Here is a 15280-nt window from a genome sequence, read left to right on the forward strand (position 1 = left end):
AGGAGAGGTCACCCTGTTGGGAGTTTTCTATAGGCCACCTAATAGTTCTAGGGATGTAGAGGAAAGGATGGCGAAGATGATTCTGGAAAAGAGCGAAAGTAACAGGGTAGTTGTTATGGGAGACTTTAACTTTCCAAATATTGACTGGAAAAGATATAGTTTGAGTATATTAGATGGGTCGTTCTTTGTACAATGTGTGCAGGAGGGTTTCCTGACACAATATGTTGACAGGCCAACAAGAGGCAAGGCCACATTGGATTTGGTTTTGGGTAATGAACCAGGACAGGTGTTAGATCTGGAGGTAGGTGGGCACTTTGGAGACAGTGACCACAATTCGGTGACCTTTACGTTAGTGATGGAAAGGGATAAGTATACCCCGCAGGGCAAGAGTTATAGCTGGGGGAAGGGCAATTATGATGCCATCAGACATGACTTAGGATGTGTAGGTTGGAGAAGTAGGCTGCAAGGGTTGGGCACACTGGATATGTGAAGCTTGTTCAAGGAACAGCTATTGCGTGTTCTTGATAAGTACGTACCAGTCAGGCAGGGAGGAAGGGGTCGAGCGAGGGAACCGTGGTTTACCAAAGAAGTGGAATCTCTTGTTAAGAGGAAGAAGGAGGCCTATGTGAAGGCATAGTGAAGTTTCAGTTGGGGCGCTTGATAGTTACAAGGAAGCGAGGAAGGATCTAAAGAGAGAGCTAAGACGAGCAAGGAGGGGACATGAGATGTGTTTGGCAGGTAGGATCAAGGAAAACCCAAAAGCTTTCTATAGGTATGTCAGGAATAAAAGAATGACTAGGGTAAGAGTAGGGCCAGTCAAGGACAGTGGTGGGAAGTTGTGTGTGGAGGCTGAGGAAATAAGCGAGATACTAAATGAATACTTTTCGTCAGTATTCACTCAAGAAAAAGATAATATTGTGGAGGAGAATGCTGAGACCCAGGCTATTAGAATAGATGGCATTGAGGTGCGTAGGGAAGAAGTGTTGGCAATTCTGGACAAGGTGAAAATAGATAAGTCCCCGGGGCCTGATGGGATTTATCCTAGGATTCTCTGGGAAGCCAGGGAAGAGATTGCTGAGCCTTTGGCTTTGATTTTTCTGTCATCATTGGCTACAGGAATAGTGCCAGAGGACTGGAGGATAGCAAATGTGGTCCCTTTGTTCAAGAAGGGGAGTAGAGATAACCCCGGTAACTATAGGCCGGTGAGCCTCACGTCTGTTGTGGGTAAAGTCTTGGAGAGGATTATAAGAGATACGATTTATAATCATCTAGATACGAATAATATGATTAGGGACAGTCAGCATGGTTTTGTGAAGGGTAGGTCATGCCTCACAAACCTTATCGAGTTCTTTGAGAAGGTGACTGAACAGGTAGACGAGGGTAGAGCAGTTGATGTGGTATATATGGATTTCAGTAAAGCGTTTGATAAAGTTCCCCACGGTCGGCTATTACAGAAAATACGGAGGCTGGGGATTGAGGGTGATTCAGAGATGTGGATCAGAAATTGGCTAGTTGAAAGAAGACAGAGGGTGGTGGTTGATGGGAAACGTTCAGAATGGAGTTCAGTTACGAGTGGCGTACCACAATGATCTGTTCTGGGGCCGTTGCTGTTTGTCATTTTTATAAATGACCTAGAGGAGGGCGCAGAAGGTTGGGTGAGTTAATTTGCAGACGACACTAAAGTCGGTGGAGTTGTAGACAGTGCGGAAGGATGTTGCAGGTTACAGAGGGACATAGATAAGCTGCAGAGCTGGGCTGAGAGGTGGCAAATGGAGTTTAATGTGGAGAAGTGTGAGGTGATTCACTTTGGAAAGAATAACAGGAATGCGGAATATTTGGCTAATGGTAAAATTCTTGGTAGTGTGGATGAGCAGAGGGATCTCGGTGTCCATGTACATAGATCCCTGAAAGTTGCCACCCAGGTTGATAGGGTTATGAAGAAGGCCTATGGTGTGTTGGCCTTTATTGGTAGAGGGATTGAGTTCCGGTGCCATGAGGTCATGTTGCAGCTGTACAAAACTCTGGTACGGCCGCATTTGGAGTATTGCGTACAGTTCTGGTTGCCTCATTATAGGAAGGACGTGGAAGCTTTGGAACGGGTGCAGAGGAGATTTACCAGGATGTTGCCTGGTATGGAGGGAAAATCTTATGAGGAAAGGCTGATGGACTTGAGGTTGTTTTCGTTACAGAGAAGAAGGTTAAGAGGTGACTTAATAGAGGCATACAAAATGATCAGAGGGTTAGATAGGGTGGACAGCGAGAGCCTTCTCCTGCGGATGGAGGTGACTAGCACGAGGGGACATAGCCTTAAATTGAGGGGTAATAGATATAGGACAGAGGTCAGAGGTAGGTTTTTTACGCAAAGAGTGGTGAGGCCGTGGAATGCCCTACCTGCAACAGTAGTGAACTTGCCAACATTGAGGGCATTTAAAAGTTTATTGGATAAGCATATGGATGATAATGGCATAGTGTAGGTTAGATGGCCTTTAGTTTTTGACTTCCCATGTCGGTGCAACATCGTGGGCCGAAGGGCCTGTACTGCGCTGTATCGTTCTATGTTCTATGTTCTATGTACCCTACTGTAAACCCGAACCCTTCTTCAAACATTATCTCAACTGCAACCCATGCCACCCCTAATGCAAACTCAAAGCTAATCTCCGCCCCACCGCGCCAGATTTCTGGTTCTGCACGCCATCGGGATTCTCTGCTTCACCGGCTGGTCAATGGGGTTTCCCATTGTGGGGCAGCCCCACACCGTCTGGAATCCCCCGGGCTGCCGGCAAAATGGAGAATCCGTTAGTGGAGAATTCTGGATCATATTACTAATCCTAACTCGACTGCAAATCCACCCTTAACCCAACTGATAGCCCTAACCCGACTACAAATCCCAACCCTACTGCAGACCCCAACCCTATTGCTAGCCTTAAGCCTACTGCAAACCCCAACCCTATTGCTAACCCTAAGCCTACTGCAAACCCTAACCCTATTGCTATCCCTATCCCTACTACAAACCCTAACGCTATTGCTAACCCTAAGCCTACTGCAAACCCTAATGCTATTGCTAACCCTAACCCTAAAACCTAACCCTAACCCTAACCCTAATCCTAACCCAACCCTACTGCAAACCCCAACCCTATTGCTAACCCTAAGCCTACCGCAAACCCTAACCCTATTGCTAACCCTAACCCTACTGCAAACCCCAACCCTATTGCTAACCCTAACCCTACTACAAATGCTAACGCTATTGCTAACCATAAGCCTACTGCAAACCCTAAAGCTATTGCTAACCCTACTACAAACCCTAACGCTATAGCTAACCCTAACCCTACTACAAACCCTAACGCTATTGCTAACCCTAACCCTACTACAAACCCCAACCCTATTGCTAACCCTAACCCTACTATAAACCCTAACGCTATTGCTAACCCTAAGCCTACTGCAAACCTTAACGCTATTGCTAACCCCAAGCCTACTATAAACCCCAACCCTATTGCTAACCCTAACCCTACTACAAACCCCAACCCTATTGCTAACCCTAACCCTACTACAAACCCTAACGCTATTGCTAACCCTAACCCTACTATAAACCCTAAGCCTTTTGCAACCCCGAACCATAACCCCACTACAAACTCATACCTAACTCTGCAGCAAACACTAATACCAACCCTAACCCTCCTGCAAACATGAACCCTAACTGCAAACTCATACCTAATTCCACAGCAAACCCTAATACCAACCCTAACCCTCCTGCAAACCCTTCTTCGAACCAGACTGCAAGCCCTAACCCTAACTGTAAACATAACTCTGCTGCAAGCCCAACCGTACTCCTAACCCCAACTCAAATGCAAACTCTCATGCTCACCCTAACTCTAACCCTTACAGTGTGTGAGCAATCACTGTGAGTAATTTGACCCGGACAAATCCTAACTCTAACCTTAAAATAGTGGTCGCAGACACTGAGTGAGGGGAAATATGAATAGTGGTCCAAACTAGTTTTTCCTTCTTGGTTTGAGCCATGCAAACCCTAAATCCCAAATCCTAAATCCTAACTCTAACACTAAGCATTTCCCCAGGCACAGAATCCTAACTCCTAAACTCTAAATCCTAACTCTAACACTAAGCATAACCCCAGGCACAGAATCCGAACTCCTAAATCCTAAACCCTAACTCTAACACTAAGCATAACCCCAGGCACAGAATGATTCACTCATTCAAACCTGTAGCCCTAATGCTAAGATTAACCTTAACATATTCCCACAGACATTGAATAATTCAACCCATCCAAACTCTAGTCCTAGCCCGAATACAGTGGCTACTGTTGCCAATTGGAGCAGGTTTTGCTCCTGAGCACTGAATCTCTTTGGAACTTTGCAATGACACAAACTTGCTCTCCAAGGAGATGAGGTATGATGAGCGTGTGAAAGACAAATTACACCAGTTACTGCTTCAAAAGTACTTTAGTGGCTGTAAAGTACTTTGTGGCATTGTGAAAGGTGTTATAGAAATGTAGGATCTTCCTGCTCCACAGCCCACTACAGGTGGAAGCTCGGATGGGGGAGAGGTGGAGTCAGCGTCCACTGACCAAATGACAGGGCCAGTGTTTTGATAGGTCAATTCGGAGAATGTCCCAAAACAGTCCACAGCACAATGAGGCAGTCACTGTTATAATGTAGAAATTCACCTCAGCAACAGATCCCACAGATGTGCCCAATGATTTTGTTATATATTTGAATGGCGGTGGCTGAGGAATCATCAGGAGAATTCTTCTGTTCTTATTCAATGGGTGCTGTCACCTGAGAGGACTGCCTCACCTGTACCTCTGTCAGGGCAGCACTCCCCTCAGTACCTGACTCGAAGGCCGGCCTGAAAATTGTGCTCCAGCCCTGGACAGGGACCTGAACCCGCAGATTTCTGAATCAAGGGAATGGGGGCACCGCAGAGCCACACTTGAGACAAGATTGATGCCAAGATGACCAACATCTCCAGTAATTCCAGCGAATTGCTTTTGATTTCAGGTCCATCAGTTATGGTGCAATTGGGGTCATTGTGGGACATGAATTCTCACATGCGTTTGATGATGATGGTAAGTGCCAGTGTCCTCTTAATAAAGAAATGTTCTGTGCACAATTTAATGATCCTTTTTTCCTTATTGAAGCCTGATTCGCTGTATTGGTAAAGAACAGGAGCGCTCTCAGGATGCACTGCGTACTGCTGACTTCACAGCTCCATAAATGATCTGGTATTTCGTCTGGGATTCCTCTTGTTTAATTCTCATCACAGGATGCTTGATGGCTCTGGAGCTGTGGATGGACTCACTTTGGAGCATCCGCGATGCTGAGGAGGTCGTGGATAGCACGTTTAGCGAGTTGGTCACACTGCAGGTGAAAATTACTGAAGGAGATAGAAATTGGGTGACCAAAGACAGAGCAAGAGTAGGAAGGCAGTGCAGGTATCCCCTGCGGTCATCTCCCTGCAAAGCAGGTATTACGCTTTGGATACTGTTGAGGGAGATGGCTCACCAGGGGAAGGTAGCAGCAGCCAGGTTCATGGCACCGTGGCTGTCTCTGCTGCGCAGAGGGCAGGAAGAAGAATGGCAGGGCTATAGTGATAGGGGACTCAATCGTAAGGGGAATAGACAGGCAGTTCTGCGGATGCAATCGTGACTCCAGGATGATGTGTTGCCTCCTGGGGTGCAAGGGTCAAGGATGTCTTGGAGGGGCTGCAGGACATTCTGGAGGGGGTGTGGGTGAACAGCCAGCTGTCGTGGTGCACCAAAGATAATGGTAAAAGACAGAATGAGGTCTTACAAGCTGAATTCAGGGAGTTAGGAGTTAAACTAAAAAGTAGGACCCCAAAGGTAGGAATCTCAGGATGCTGACCAGTGCCACGAGCTAGTCAGAGTAGAAATGTCAGGATAGATAGGATGAACGTGTGGCTTGAGAGATGGTGCAAGAGGGAGGGATTCAAATTCCTGGAGCATTGTAACCGGTTCTGGGGACAAAACAGGACGGTCTGCACCTGGACATGACTGGAACCGATGTCCTGGGGGGGCGGTGTTTGCTATTGCTGTTGGGGAGGGTTTAAACTAATGTCAGAGGCAAGAAAAATGGGGCCAGAAACAAAAAGCAATAAGGGGGAAAAGTGTAAGGCAGAGAAGCCAGAGTCAAAAATCAAAAAGGGCCACAGTACAGGGTACAGTGACTGAGGTGAATGTGAAAAGGGAGGTGGCCAATGCAGGATTGAGGGTGTTGTACCTAAATGCACGCAGTATACGGAACAAGGTAAATGAGCTTGTTGCGCACATTGAAATTGGCCGGTACGATGTTGTGGGCATCACAGATTCGTGGCTGCAAGGGGATCAGGGCTGGGATCTCAATATTCAAAGATATATGTCCTATCGAAAGGACAGGCACATGGGCAAAGGGGGAAGGGTTGCATTGTCAGTAAGAAATGAAGTTAAATTGATAGCAAGGTGCGATATAGGACAGAAGGCATAGACTGTGGGTAGAGTTGAGGAAACGCAAAGGTAATAAGACCCTGATGGGAGTTATGTACAGGCCTCCTAACAGTACATTGAACATAGAACATAGAACTGTACAGCACAGTACAGGCCCTTCGGCCCCATGATGTTGTGCCGAACTAGTCTGAAACTAAAATCAAATCAACCTCCTCCCAATCATTCTAGTGCACTCCATATGCCTATCCAATAACCGCTTGAAAGTTCCGAAAGTGTCCGACTCCACTACCATAGCTGGAAGTGCATTCCACGCCCCAACCACTCTGAGTAAAGAACTTACCTCTGACATCCCTCCTATATCTTCCACCATGAACCTTATAGTTATGCCCCCTTGCAACAGCTACTTCCACCCAAGGAAAAAGTCGTTGAACATCCACTCTATTTATCCCTCTCATCATCTTATACACCTCAATTAAGTCACCTCTCATTCTCCTTCGCTCCAATGAGAAAAGCCCTAGCTCCCTCAACCTTTCCTCATAAGACCTACCCTCCAATCCAGGCAGCATCCTGGTAAATCACCTTTTGCACCCTTTCCAATGCTTCCACATTCTTCCTATAATGAGTTGACCAGAACTGCACACAATACTCCAAATGTGGTCTCACCAAGGTCTAGTACAGTTGCAGCATAACCTCACGGCTCTTAAACTCAATCCTCCTGTTAATAAATACTAACACACTACAGGCTTTCTTCACGGCTCTATCCACTTGGGTGGCAACTTTCAGAGATCTACAGACATGAACTCCGAGATCTCTCTGCTGCTCCACATTCCTCAGAACCCTGCCGTTAACCCTGTAATCCGCATTCAAATTTGTCCTACCAAAATGAATCACCTCGCTCTTATCAGGGTTAAACTCCATCTGCCACTTTTCAGCCCAGCTCTGCATCCTATCAATGTCTCTTTGCAGCCTACAACAGCCTTCCACCTCATCCACTACTCCACCAATCTTGGTGTCATCAGCAAATTTACTAACCCAACCTTCAACCCCATCATCTAAGTCATTGATAAAAATCACAAATAGCAGAGGACCCAGCACTGATCCCTGTGGGACACCGCTGGTAACTGGTCTCCAGGATGAAAATTTACCATCTGCCACCACCCTCTATCTTCTATGTGATAGCCAGTTACTGATCCAATCGGCCAAATTTCCCTCTATGCTATGTCTCCTTACTTTCTGCATGAGCCGACCAAGGGGCACACCTTATCAAACGCCTTACTAAAATCCATGTATACGACATCAACTGCTCTACCTTCGTCTATGTACTTAGTTGCCTCCTCAAAGAATACAATCAAACTTGTGAGGCAAGACTTACCCCTCACAAATCCATGCTGACTTTCCTGGATTAAGCTGTATCTTTCCAAATGATCATAAATCCTATCCCTCAGGACCCTTTCCAATAATTTACCTATGACCAAAGTGAGACTAGCCGACCTATAATGCCCAGGGTTATACCTATTACCTTTCTTGAACAAGGGGACAACATTCGCCTCTCTCCAGTCTTCTGGCACTATTCCTGTAGACAGTGAGGACATAAAGACCAAAGCCAAAGGCTCTGCAATCTCATCCCTTGCCTCCCAAAGAATCCTAGGATATATCCCATCAGGCCCAGGGACCTATCTATCCTCAGGCTTCTCAAAATTTCTAACACATCTTCCTTCCAAATATCTACCTCCTCCAGCCTACCAGCCTGTATCGCACTATCCTCCTCAACAACATGGCCCCTCTCCTTTGTGAACGCTGAAGGAAAGTATTCATTTAGGGCCTCTTCTATATCTTCAGACTCCATGCACACATTCCCACTACTGTCCTTGACCGGCCCTAACTTCACCTTGGTCATCTTTTATTCCTCACATAAGCTTAAAAAGCCTTGGGGTTTTCCTTGATCCAACCGACCAAGGACTTTTCATGCCCCCTCCGAAGCCCTTTCTTGAGCTCCTTCCTAGCTATCTTATATCCCTCAAGTGTTCGAACTGAACATAGTTTTCTCATCCTTAGATAAGCCCCCTTCTTCCTCTTGACAAGCCATTCAACCTCTTTTGTAAACCATGGTTCCCTCACTCGACCATTTCCTCCCTGCCTAACAGGGACATACATATCAAAGACACACAGTATTTGCTCCTTGAAGAAGCTCCACATCTCAATTGTGCCTATCGCTGACAGTTCCTGTTTTCATCTTATGCTCCTCAATTCTTGTCTAATCGCATCCTAATTACCCTTCCCCCAGTCATAAACCTTGCCCTGCCGTATGTTCCTATCCCTCTCCATTGCTACAGTGAAAGTCACCGAATTGTGGTCATTATCTCCAAAGTGCTCTCCCACAACCAAATCTAACACTTGGCCCGGTTCATACCCAGTACCAATCCAATGTGGCCCCGCCTCTTGTCGGTCTATCCACATATTGGGTGCGATTCTCCGCCCCCCACGCCGGGTGGGAGAATAGCGGGAGGGCCTCCCGACATTTTTCACGCCCTCCCGCTATTCTCCCCCCCCCCCATGCCCGACCCACGCCACGAATCGCCGCTCGCCGTTTTTACGGCGAGCAGCGATTCTCCGAGGCCGATGGGCCGAGCGGCTGGGCCTTCACGCCCGTTTCAACACGACAGCAAACACACCTGCTCGCTGCCGTCGTGAAACGGGCACCAGATGCCCATTAGGGGCATCTGGGGGCCTGATTGGCACGGCAGTACCACGGCCGTGCCAAGGGGGGCATAGGCCCGCGATCGGTGCCCACCGATCACGGGCCGTGCGTCCGTAACGGACGCACTCTTTTCCCTCCGCCGCCCGCAAGATCAAGCCGCCACGTCTTGCGGGGCGGCTGAGGCAAAGACGCCAACTGCGCATGCGCGGCTGACGTCACCCGGCCGATCAGCCGGCGTGACGCTTGATGTGCGGCCTTGATGAACGTCATCAAGGCCGCGCCGCCGTGACGCACGGGGCCGCGCTCCTAGCCCCGCCGGGGGAGAAATCGGCCCCGGAAGTGGGCGTGAAGGCTGCCGTTGGTCACGGCCTGTCCCACAGCAGCCTTTACGATTCTCCGCATTTGCCCATTGTGTGAGGAAACCCTCCTGCACACACTGGATAAAACAGCCCCATCTAAACTATTCGAATTATAGTGGTTCCAATCACTATTTGGAAAGTTAAAATCACCCATGACAACTACCCTGTGACTACCGCACCTATCCAAAATCTGCATTGCAATCTTTTCCTCCACATCTCTGTTACTGTTTGGGGGGCCTATAGAAAACTCCTAACAAAGTGACCCCTCCTTTCCTATTTCTAGCTTCAGCCCACACTATCTCAGTGGACAGATCCCCCTCGAACTGCCTTCCTGCAGCCATTATACTATCCTTGATTAACAATGCTACTCCTCCACCTCTTTTACCACCTTCCCTACTCTTACTGAAACATCTATACCACCGGAACTTCCAACAACCATTCCTGCTCCTGTTCTAGTCCATGTCTCCATAATGGCCAAAACATCGTAGTCCCAGGTACCAATCCTGCTTCAAGCTACCAGCCTTATTCCTGATGCTCCTCTCATTGAAGTAGACACACTTCAAACCACCTTCATGCCTGCAGGTCCACTTTTGTGACCTTGATACCTTCCTCAGTACTGCACCACCCTCAACTTCCTGAACTCCAGCAATGCTATCTCCTGGACTACAAATCAGTTTCCCATCCCCCGGCCAAATTAGTTTAACCCCCCCGAAGAGCTGTAGCAAATTTCCCTCCCAGGATATCGGTGCCCCCTTCTGGTTCAGGTGCAAACCTGTCCTGTTGTACAGGTCCCACCTTCCCCAGAATGTGCTCCAATTATCCATGTAACTGAAACCTCCTTCCTACACCATCCCTGTAGCCATGTGTTTAACATGCACTCTCTCCCTGTTCCTCACCTTGCTAGCACGTGGCAGCAAACCAGAGATAACAACACCAATCTGTCTGGCTCTCAGCTTCCACCCTAGCTCTTTGAATTCCTGTTTTACATCCCCGTCCCCTTTCCTACCTATGTCATTGGTACCGATGTGTACCACGACTTGTGGCTGCTCCCCCTCCTCCTAAGGATCCTGAAAACACGATCAGAGACGTCACGGACCTTGGCACCCAGGAGGCAACACACCAACCGTGTGCCTCTATCGTTGCCACAGAACTTCCTATCTGTACCTCTAACTATAGAGTCTCCAATAACTATTGTTCTCCTGCTCTTCCCCCTTCCCTTCTGAGCCACAGGGACAGACTTGGTGCCAGAGACTTGATCACTGTGGCTTATCTCTGGTAGGTCTCCCCCCAACAGTATCCAAAACTTTGAGGGGAACAACCGCGGGGTATCCCTCCACTAACTGCTTCTTCCCCCTCCTTTTAAACATCACCCAGTTACCGTCATTCTTAGGAGTAACTACTTCCCTGTAGCTTCTATCTATATCCGACTCTGCCTCCCAAATGATCCTCAGTTTATCCAGTTCCAGTTCCCTAATACAGTCTTTGAGGAGCTGGAGATGGCTGCACTTCCTTTAGGTGAACTCAGCAGGGCCACCGACGGTGACCCTCACCTCGAACATCCTGCAGGAGGAACATTGCACTGCCCTCTCTGCCATCCCTTCCATTTATCCACTTGACAAATACAGAGAGAGAAAAAAGCTTACCTGATTTTCACACTCCCCGCAGGTGGTGGAAGGGTGGAGAGAGGGAAAGGAACGAAAAGCTTACTCACCAACTCACCACACACTCTTTCTTTTTGGTTAGAGGAGGAGGGATGAGTGGGAGACACTACCTGTGTAGTGTCTCGGGTTTAGCTACTGCCTGAAACTTCTAGAAACTCACCCGACAGCAGCCTTCCACAATTCACTCCCCGCAACAGCCAATCAGCGTCGCCGCTCTGCCGCCCTCTGCAGGATACTTGCCTCAACTTGCCCCCGCAGTCTATCCTCACAGAGAGCTCCTTCTAGTCACAGTGACTGCACCCGAGGCAAATCACTCCCTGCAACAGCGAATCAGCGTCGCCGCTCTGCCACCTCTGCAGGATGTGGGGCAGAACATAAATCAGGAGATAGAAAAGACATGTAAAAAAGGCAATATTACAATAATCATGGGGGGTCTTCAATATGCAGGTGGACTGGGAAAATCAGGTTGGTAGTGGATCCCAAGAAAAGGAATTTGTGGAATGTTTAAGAGATGATTTTTGGTGCAGCCTATGACAGAGCCTACAAGGGAACAGGCAATTCTGGATTTGGTGATGTGTAATGAGGCAGACTTGATTTGGGAACTTAAGGTGAAGGAACCCTGAGGGGGCAGTGACCACAATATGATAGAATTTACCCCACAGTTTGAGAGAAAGAAGCTGCAATAAGATGTAACGGTATCACAATTAAATAAGGGTAACCACAAAGACATGAGGGAGGAGCTGGCCAGAGTTGATTGGAGAAGGAGCCCAGCAGGGGAAACAGTGGAACAGCAATGGCAGGAGTTTTTGGGGGTTATTAGGTAGGCACAACAGAAATTCATCCCAAGGAGAAGGAAACATGCTAAGGGGAAGACAAGGAATCCATGTTTGATGAGGGATGTCAAGGACAGCATAAAGGCTACGGAAAAAGCATACAAAGTGGCGCGAATTAGTGGGAAGCCAGAGGATTGGGAAGTCTTTAAAAGCGAGCAGAGGACAACTAAAAAAGCAATAAAGGGGGAGAAGATGAAATATGAGTGCAAGCTAGATAGTAATATAAAGGAAGATGGGAAGAGTTTTTTTCAATATATAAAAGGGAAGATCTTATGAGGAAAGGCTGAGGGACTTGAGGCTGTTTTCGTTAGGGAGAAGGTTAAGAGGTGACTTAATTGAGGCATACATGATGATCAGAGGATTAGATAGGGTGGACAGTGAGAGCCTTTTTCCTTGGATGGTGATGGCTAGCACAAGGGGACATAGCTTTAAAGGGGGGTAGTGATTTTGATTAATAAGTGGGTGTCATTTGAAGTGGGATGCAAAGTGGCAGATTCGGGGGGGGGGGGTGGTAGGTACGTCATGGTGAGTGGGAAGTTGGAGCGGATACCGATGGTACTGGTGAATATTATGCACCAAACTGTGATGATGTGGAGTTCATGAGGCGGGTGTTGGGGAAGATTCCTGATCTGGATTCTGGATCATGGGAGGGGACTTTAATACGGTTTTTGATCAGAGGCTGGATCGGAAGAATTTGAGAACAGGGAAGGTGCCAGCCGCTGCAAACGAACTAAAGGGGTTTAATGGAGCAAATGGGAGGGGTGGATCGGTGGAGGTTTGGACGGCCAAGATCTAAGGAATTTTCTTTTTCCTCCCATGTACACAAAATGTAATCCCAGATTGACATTTTCGTTTTTGATAGGGCTTTCCTGGCGGGGGTGGTAGACATCAGGTACTCGGCAATTGTAGTGCTGGACCATGCCCCACACTGGGTGGATTTACAGGTGAGCAAGGACAGGGGCCATGCCCCCACTGGCGATTAGATGTTGGACCAGGATGTTGCCTGGTACAGAGGGAAGATCTTATGAGGAAAGACTAAGGGACTTGAGGCTGTTTTCGTTAGGGAGAAGGTTAAGAGGTGACTTAATTGAGGCATACAAGATGATCAGAGGATTAGATAGGGTGGACAGTGAGAGCCTTTTTCCTCGGATGGTGATGGCTAGCATGAGGGGACATAGCTTTAAATTGAGGGGAGATAGATATAGGACAGATGTCAGAGGTAGGTTCTTTACTCAGAGAGTAGTAAGGGCGTGGAATGCCCTGCCTGCAACACTAGTGGACTCGCCAGCATTAAGGGCATTTAAATGGTCATTGGATAGACATATGGATAATAAGGGAATAGTGTAGATGGGCTTTAGAGTGGTTTCACAGGTCGGCGCAACAGCCTTCTATGAAAAGGTAAGAGAGAGGCAAAAATAGGCATTGGACCACTGGAAAATGTTGCTGGAGAAGTAATAACAGGAAACAAAGAAATGGCAGAAGAACTGAATAGTTACTTTGCATCAGTCTTCACGTTGGAAGACACCAGTGGGATGCCAGAGTTCCAGGAGAACCAGGGGGCAGAGGTGAGTGCAGCGACCATTACTAAGGAGAAAGTTCTGGGGAAACTGAATGATCTAAAGGTGGACAACACCCCAGGGTGTAGCTGTAGAAATTGTGGAGGCATTGGAGGCAGTGATCTTTCAGGAATCACTGGTGGCGGGAAGGGTCCCAGAAGAATGGAAAGTGGCGAATGTAACACTGCTTTTTAAGAAGGGAGGAAGGCAGAAGATGGGAAATTATAGGCCAGTTCGCCTGACTTTGGTCATTGGTAAGGTTTTAGAGTCTGTTATTAAAGATGGGATTGCGAAGTACTTGGAAGTGCATGATAAAACAGGACTGAGTCAGCACGTCTTTGTCAAAGGGAGGTCATGTTTGAGGAGGTAACAAGGAAGTTAGACAAAGGAGAACCAATGGAAGTGATTTATTTCGATTTCCAGAAGGCCTTTGACAAGGTGCCGCATAGGAGACCATTAAATTAGTTAAAAGCCCATGGTGTTAAGGGTAAGATTCTGGCATGGATAGAGGATTAGCAGACTGGCAGAAGGCAGAGAGTGGGGATAAAGGGGTCTTTTTCAGGATGGCGGACGGTGACTAGTGGTGTGCCTCAGGAGTCTGTGCTGGGACCACAACTTTTCACAATATGCATTAATTCCCGGCTGGGTCACTGTCTGTGTGGAGTCTGCACATCCTCCCCGTGTGTGCGTGGGTTTCCTCCGGGTGCTCCGGTTTCCTCCCACAGTCCAAAGGTGTGCGGGTTAGGTGGATTGGCCATGATAAATTGCCCTTAGTGTCCTAAGAAATAAGGTTAATGGGGTTGTTGGGTTAAGGGTGTGGTTTGAGTAGGGTGATCATTGCTCGGCACAACATCGAGGGCCGAAGGGCCTGTTCTGTGCTGTACTGTTCTATGTTCTATGTTCTATGTCTCTTTGCAGTCTACAACAGCCCTCCACCTCATCCACTACTCCACCAATCTTGGTGTCAACAGCAAATTTACTGACCCACCCTTCAGCCCCCTCCTCCAAGTCATTGATAAAAATCACAAATAGCCGAGGACCCAGCACTGATCCCTGTGGTACACCACTGGTAACTGGTCTCCAGTCTGAAAATTTTCCATCCACCACCACCCTCTGGTGAATACGCATGGATAAGGACAAGAGTGGTCCGAAAGGAAGAGTACTAAATTGGGGAAAGGCAGAGTATAACAAAATTCGGCAGGAGCTAGGGAATGTGGATTGGGAGCAGCTGTTTAAGGGTAAATCCACATTTGAAATGTGGAAGTCTTTTAAGGAAAGGTTGATTAGAGTGCAGGGCAGACATGTTCCTGTGAAAATGAGGGATAGAAATGGCAAGATTAGGGAACTATGGATGACGGGTGGAATTGTGAGACGAGCTAAGATGAAAAAGGAAGCATACATAGGATCGAGGCAACTCAAAACTGATGAAGCTTTGGAGGAATATCGGGAAAGTAGGACGAATCTCAAACGCGCAATAAAGAGGGCTAAAAGGGGTCATGAAATACCTTTGGCTAACAGGGTTAAGGAAAATCCCAAAGCATTTTATTCGTATACAAGGAGCAAGACGGTAAGTAGAGAAAGGATTGGCCCACTTAAAGACAAAAGAGGGAATTTATGCGTGGACTCAAAGGAAATGGGTGAGATTCTTAATGAGTACTTTGCATCGGTATTCACAAAGGAGAGGGACAAGATGGATGTTGAGGCTAGGGATGATGT

General features: G+C 47.6%; 1 protein-coding gene across 1 annotated transcript in view; it reads left to right on the forward strand.

The window, feature by feature from the left end:
- phex (phosphate regulating endopeptidase homolog, X-linked) overlaps window positions 1-15280 on the forward strand; it is a 371262-nt gene that overhangs the window by 275823 nt on the left and 80159 nt on the right. Inside the window, exon 18 of the mRNA XM_038802848.1 lies at window positions 5016-5083. Coding sequence (XP_038658776.1) covers window positions 5016-5083 — 68 coding nt within the window. The remainder of the gene's footprint in view (window positions 1-5015; window positions 5084-15280) is intronic.

Source organism: Scyliorhinus canicula, chromosome 7 (genome assembly GCF_902713615.1).
Source record: "Scyliorhinus canicula chromosome 7, sScyCan1.1, whole genome shotgun sequence".
Classification (NCBI taxonomy): Eukaryota; Metazoa; Chordata; class Chondrichthyes; order Carcharhiniformes; family Scyliorhinidae; genus Scyliorhinus; species Scyliorhinus canicula.